This window comes from Triturus cristatus, chromosome 5_2 (genome assembly GCF_964204655.1).
Source record: "Triturus cristatus chromosome 5_2, aTriCri1.1, whole genome shotgun sequence".
NCBI classification, from domain to species: domain Eukaryota; kingdom Metazoa; phylum Chordata; class Amphibia; order Caudata; family Salamandridae; genus Triturus; species Triturus cristatus.
The window spans coordinates 359,988,227-359,994,741 of record NC_140588.1 but is presented as its reverse complement, the minus strand read 5'-3'; the positions used below and the strand labels follow the sequence as shown (position 1 = coordinate 359,994,741).

Sequence of the window (6,515 nt, the reverse complement as noted above, 5' to 3'; positions counted from 1 at the left end):
TTTGCAATATAACCCCATTGTCAAGCCTTAAGGTCCCCTTTAATTGCATATAGGTCACCTCTAAAGTAGGCCCTAAGTATACCATAGGCCAAGGTGCATTGTAATTTAATGGGCATGTACCTTTAAGTTTTACATGTCCTGGTAGTGAAAAACTCCTTAATTAGTATTTCACTATTGTGAGGCATTCCTCGCCCATACTTTAACATGGGTTGTCTTATCCTTATTACATCAAAACTCTTAATAGTGCACTTCGGAAAACCGAACAATGGTTATCTCAAAACCACCTTATGTTGAACACACTCAAGACGGAGTTCCTCCTAATTGCCCCCCACAATCACTCAGCCCCCAGTCAGGATTGGCTCAAACAACTAACGGCCCTAAATTGCATCCCACATGTTGTAGACTCTACTAAATCCCTGGGCATAACCTTGGACAAATGTCTAAATATGCAAGACCACATCAGTGCAACAATGAGAAGAGCCATTCATCAGGGGGCATATGTATCAAACTCCCCTTTAGCGAATCTCAAATTGCGAGAATTTGCGATTCGCAAAATCAGATTCGCTAAACGGGATGTATAAAATAAATCGCTAATCATTTGCGATTCCTTAAAAATCGCAAATAATTCGCAGAATCCCGTATTGCGATTTCTTAATAGCGAAATTCGCTAAATAAGAAATCGCAAAAACGGGAATCTGCAAGCCTGGTGCAGGCTGATGACATCACAAACAGGAAACTGTAGTGATTGCCTGCACCTGCTCACCTGAGCCACACCCAGAGGCTGCTTGTGGAGTGTGAGGAGGCTTTCCTGGAGACAGCAACCAGCAATGGATCCCAAACAAAACCAGCAGGGCAAAGATGCAGAAAAAAGAAAGAGAAAACACAAGTTTTCAGAAAAGGAGCAGGAGGTCCTCATTGAGGAGATGGTCTGCAGCCATGAGCTCCTGTTTGGGAAGAAGGCACTCAAAGTCCCAGAGGCCAGGAAGAGGAAAATCTGGCTGGAAATACAGAGCAAGGTGAATGCTGTTGGAGTCACCACACGCACCATCGAGGAGCTGCGCAAGCGGTGGTATGATATGCGCCAGAGGTCCAAGGAGAGGGTGGCAGCCAGACTCAAGGATGCCAGTCAGACTGGAGGAGGACCATCCACTGCAGAGCAGCCAACCCCCCATGAGGAGCTTGTGGAGTCAACCCTCCTGCCTGAGAGCGTTGGTGGTGTGGCTGCAATCGACAGCTCCGACCCCTCATCCAGCAGACAAGGTAAGATGCATGCCAAATCACCCTGCACTCCTCCCCATCCCTTGCACACTCCCCCAAATGCGCATAGTTAACTCCCAACATGCCAATCCAGCCCAGGTCTTACAGCACACCCAGCAATGCATCATGGTACTCGTAGTACTGTGTCTGACTGTGTGTCCATGACACCATCACAAGTAAATGCAACATATGTGTTTTGGGGATCATTGAATAGAAATGTGTCAGAGATTAGCCGTCAAAGATTTGTAACTTTATTGAGTGCCACATGCAGACAGTAACACAAACTCATATAGTCCCCTTTACATCCACAGCACACGCCATGCCACAAGAAGACAGCGCTGAGGGAGAGGAGCCTGCAGACCCTGCGGACTCCAGCGATGAGACAGAGCAGCAGCCAATTCAGCGCAGGAAGCGCGCACATGTGCCCCCACTGCCTCCATTTGAGGATGAAGTCCCAGCAACAGGCGATGACACCGACAGGAGAGAGGGGAGTCAGGGTGTGACAGACATGCCCCGTCATGACGCACCAACACCAAGGCAAAGGGAACAGGCCATTTCCAGGTCAAGGCCCAGGAGCAGCACTGCAACAGAAGGAGAAGGCACCGTGTTCTCCGGCTTGGAACAGTGCATGTTGCAGGAACAGCGCCTGCAAAGCAAGGCAATGCGGTCAATGAGTCGCCAGCTAGGCCGCCTACATCAGGACAATCGCAGCATGGTAGCGGCAATACGAGAGCTCTGTGCCACTTTGAGGGACACCCAAGCTGCCAATGACAGGGCTGGACGACGTGCCAATGCACGGCTACACAATTACACCAAGGCAGTCAACCGCCTCTGCACCACCACCAGCGCACTCACACGCAGAAGCGTAACCATGCAGGTGGACATGGCACATTGCTGCCAGGACATAGCGCGAGGGCTGGCGCAGGTGACCACTGCTGTGGAACAGCTGCAGACAGCCAATGCAGGTGGCAGCGCACTAATGGCCTCTGCTGAGAGTGAGGACACATCGAGTCGCAGCAGCATCACTCCAACCTTGCCAGGTGAAAGACGCCGCAGTGGCAGACAGGTAGCAGGCCAAGGGCGCACCATGGGGGTCAACCACCCTGGACGGCACCGACGGAGGTGATCATCTGCGGGGACACTGACTGCAACACGGGTGCATTAACCCGCAAAAGGCTGTTTGCCCTATTTCTTGTGCCTTCTCTGCACTGTGTGTACAACATGTGCTGGGGACAATTACAATTTCTTTCATGTTAAGTGTGATTAAACACTTGACACATCATCAGGCTTTGTAGTCTCATTTCCTCAACACTCACCTAAAAGTAGTTTTGTGTGATCTCAGTCCGTCTCTGGCGTCCAGCAGCTGCCCCAACTCCTGGTGCTGGTCTGGCAGGGGGAGCAGGGCGCTCGTCATCCGATGTGTCTGTATCGCTCACATCAATTGTGGTGCCTTTCCTCATTGCCATGTTGTGTAGCATTGCACAGCTTGCCACGATTTTACAGCAGGTCTCAGGGCTGTATTGCAGTGCGCCTCCACTCTTATGCAGGCACCGGAAGCGGCTCTTCAGGATTCCGAAGGTTCGCTCAATGACACAGCGTGTAGATCTGTGTGCCCTGTTGTAGCTCCTCTCACTTGCATTTGCAGGATCCAGGTATGGGGTCAGGATGAAGTCGCGCACTGCATAGGCACTGTCACCTGCATGGAAAAAAACACAATAGGTGAGTCACTGTCCCCCCCCTCAAGTGATGTAGTGGATGTATTGATGTGTGCAATGTATTTACCGAGCAGGTACCCCTCCCCAAACTCTCCAGCACTCAGACGTCTGTGTATTCCACTGTGTCGGAAGATGAAGGAGTCATGTGTACTGCCGGGGTATTTGGCTACGATGTCGGTGATGTGATACTTAGCGTTGCACACAATCTGTATGTTGAGGGAATGGTAGCATTTCCGATTCCTGTAGACATATTCAGTTTCTGCTGGGGGTGTGATGGCCACATGGGTCCCGTCAATGCAGCCGATGACGTGGGGGAAACGTGCAATCTGGTAGAAGTCCAGTATCGTTTGTTGTAATGCCTGTTGGGTGGTGGGGAAGTAAATGTGATGTGGGAGCCTCAGTAGCATTGCATCTAGGAAGGCATGGAAGAAGCGCGAAAGTGCACTCTGTGACACACCACCAACCTCCGCTATGACCCGTTGAAAACTCCCTGACGCGAGGAGGTGCAGGGAGCACAGGACCTGCACATGTGTGGGAATTGTTTGTGTCCTGCGAGTAGGGTGCTCCAAGTGGGGTTTCAGCTCCTCAATCAGGTCCATTATGGTCTGTGGGTGCAGTCTGTACTTGTCATAGATCTCCTCTTCAGTGTTCTGTAACAGGGTGATGCGCAGCCTGAAGATACGTTCCTGTCTCATTCTCCTGTGTGCAAGGGCCCGAATACGCAGCCTCCTGGCTATCACGTACATTGCAGCCATTGTGGGTGTGTTTGTTGCATTGTGGGCTGGTTTTTGTACCTTGCACCAGTTTACCACCTGCAAGCAATTGGTGTTAATAGCGATTTCTTAATTTGCGAATTTCGTAAAATCGCAATTTGCGATTTTTTCATACATGTGTTTGCGATTTCTTAGCTAGCGATTTCTTGTTAGCGATATTCGCAACGCTAAGGAATCGCAAAATAGGTATTCGCTAGGAAATTCGCAGTTTTCTTGTTTCGCAGCCTAAGAAATCGCTAATTTAGCGATTTCTTATTTTTCAGTTTGGAAATGTGTCATACATATGAAATAGCGAAAAATCAGTCGCAAACGCTGTTTTTTGCGATTCGCAGCGTTTGCGACTAATTTTTGCTTTCATACATATGCCCCCAGGGGGCATATGTATCAAACTCCCCTTTAGCGAATCTCAAATTGCGAGAATTTGCGATTCGCAAAATCAGATTCGCTAAACGGGATGTATAAAATAAATCGCTAATCATTTGCGATTCCTTAAAAATCGCAAATAATTCGCAGAATCCCGTATTGCGATTTCTTAATAGCGAAATTCGCTAAATAAGAAATCGCAAAAACGGGAATCTGCAAGCCTGGTGCAGGCTGATGACATCACAAACAGGAAACTGTAGTGATTGCCTGCACCTGCTCACCTGAGCCACACCCAGAGGCTGCTTGTGGAGTGTGAGGAGGCTTTCCTGGAGACAGCAACCAGCAATGGATCCCAAACAAAACCAGCAGGGCAAAGATGCAGAAAAAAGAAAGAGAAAACACAAGTTTTCAGAAAAGGAGCAGGAGGTCCTCATTGAGGAGATGGTCTGCAGCCATGAGCTCCTGTTTGGGAAGAAGGCACTCAAAGTCCCAGAGGCCAGGAAGAGGAAAATCTGGCTGGAAATACAGAGCAAGGTGAATGCTGTTGGAGTCACCACACGCACCATCGAGGAGCTGCGCAAGCGGTGGTATGATATGCGCCAGAGGTCCAAGGAGAGGGTGGCAGCCAGACTCAAGGATGCCAGTCAGACTGGAGGAGGACCATCCACTGCAGAGCAGCCAACCCCCCATGAGGAGCTTGTGGAGTCAACCCTCCTGCCTGAGAGCGTTGGTGGTGTGGCTGCAATCGACAGCTCCGACCCCTCATCCAGCAGACAAGGTAAGATGCATGCCAAATCACCCTGCACTCCTCCCCATCCCTTGCACACTCCCCCAAATGCGCATAGTTAACTCCCAACATGCCAATCCAGCCCAGGTCTTACAGCACACCCAGCAATGCATCATGGTACTCGTAGTACTGTGTCTGACTGTGTGTCCATGACACCATCACAAGTAAATGCAACATATGTGTTTTGGGGATCATTGAATAGAAATGTGTCAGAGATTAGCCGTCAAAGATTTGTAACTTTATTGAGTGCCACATGCAGACAGTAACACAAACTCATATAGTCCCCTTTACATCCACAGCACACGCCATGCCACAAGAAGACAGCGCTGAGGGAGAGGAGCCTGCAGACCCTGCGGACTCCAGCGATGAGACAGAGCAGCAGCCAATTCAGCGCAGGAAGCGCGCACATGTGCCCCCACTGCCTCCATTTGAGGATGAAGTCCCAGCAACAGGCGATGACACCGACAGGAGAGAGGGGAGTCAGGGTGTGACAGACATGCCCCGTCATGACGCACCAACACCAAGGCAAAGGGAACAGGCCATTTCCAGGTCAAGGCCCAGGAGCAGCACTGCAACAGAAGGAGAAGGCACCGTGTTCTCCGGCTTGGAACAGTGCATGTTGCAGGAACAGCGCCTGCAAAGCAAGGCAATGCGGTCAATGAGTCGCCAGCTAGGCCGCCTACATCAGGACAATCGCAGCATGGTAGCGGCAATACGAGAGCTCTGTGCCACTTTGAGGGACACCCAAGCTGCCAATGACAGGGCTGGACGACGTGCCAATGCACGGCTACACAATTACACCAAGGCAGTCAACCGCCTCTGCACCACCACCAGCGCACTCACACGCAGAAGCGTAACCATGCAGGTGGACATGGCACATTGCTGCCAGGACATAGCGCGAGGGCTGGCGCAGGTGACCACTGCTGTGGAACAGCTGCAGACAGCCAATGCAGGTGGCAGCGCACTAATGGCCTCTGCTGAGAGTGAGGACACATCGAGTCGCAGCAGCATCACTCCAACCTTGCCAGGTGAAAGACGCCGCAGTGGCAGACAGGTAGCAGGCCAAGGGCGCACCATGGGGGTCAACCACCCTGGACGGCACCGACGGAGGTGATCATCTGCGGGGACACTGACTGCAACACGGGTGCATTAACCCGCAAAAGGCTGTTTGCCCTATTTCTTGTGCCTTCTCTGCACTGTGTGTACAACATGTGCTGGGGACAATTACAATTTCTTTCATGTTAAGTGTGATTAAACACTTGACACATCATCAGGCTTTGTAGTCTCATTTCCTCAACACTCACCTAAAAGTAGTTTTGTGTGATCTCAGTCCGTCTCTGGCGTCCAGCAGCTGCCCCAACTCCTGGTGCTGGTCTGGCAGGGGGAGCAGGGCGCTCGTCATCCGATGTGTCTGTATCGCTCACATCAATTGTGGTGCCTTTCCTCATTGCCATGTTGTGTAGCATTGCACAGCTTGCCACGATTTTACAGCAGGTCTCAGGGCTGTATTGCAGTGCGCCTCCACTCTTATGCAGGCACCGGAAGCGGCTCTTCAGGATTCCGAAGGTTCGCTCAATGACACAGCGTGTAGATCTGTGTGCCCTGTTGTAGCTCCTCTCA

The 6,515-nt window shown here is 51.0% G+C and overlaps 2 protein-coding genes across 2 annotated transcripts; both read left to right on the top strand.

Moving 5' to 3' along the window:
- The first annotated feature begins 538 nt into the window (after window positions 1-538).
- LOC146823008 (uncharacterized) lies at window positions 539-2,532 on the top strand. The gene is made up of 2 exons (XM_085606611.1): window positions 539-1,260; window positions 1,569-2,532. Exons 1-2 carry the CDS (start codon window positions 828-830, stop codon window positions 2,381-2,383), a joined length of 1,248 nt encoding a protein of 415 aa, XP_085462737.1. The 5' UTR covers window positions 539-827; the 3' UTR covers window positions 2,384-2,532.
- Window positions 2,533-4,164: 1,632 nt separating this feature from the next.
- LOC146823007 (uncharacterized) lies at window positions 4,165-6,158 on the top strand. The gene is made up of 2 exons (XM_085606610.1): window positions 4,165-4,886; window positions 5,195-6,158. Exons 1-2 carry the CDS (start codon window positions 4,454-4,456, stop codon window positions 6,007-6,009), a joined length of 1,248 nt encoding a protein of 415 aa, XP_085462736.1. The 5' UTR covers window positions 4,165-4,453; the 3' UTR covers window positions 6,010-6,158.
- Window positions 6,159-6,515: the final 357 nt, after the last annotated feature.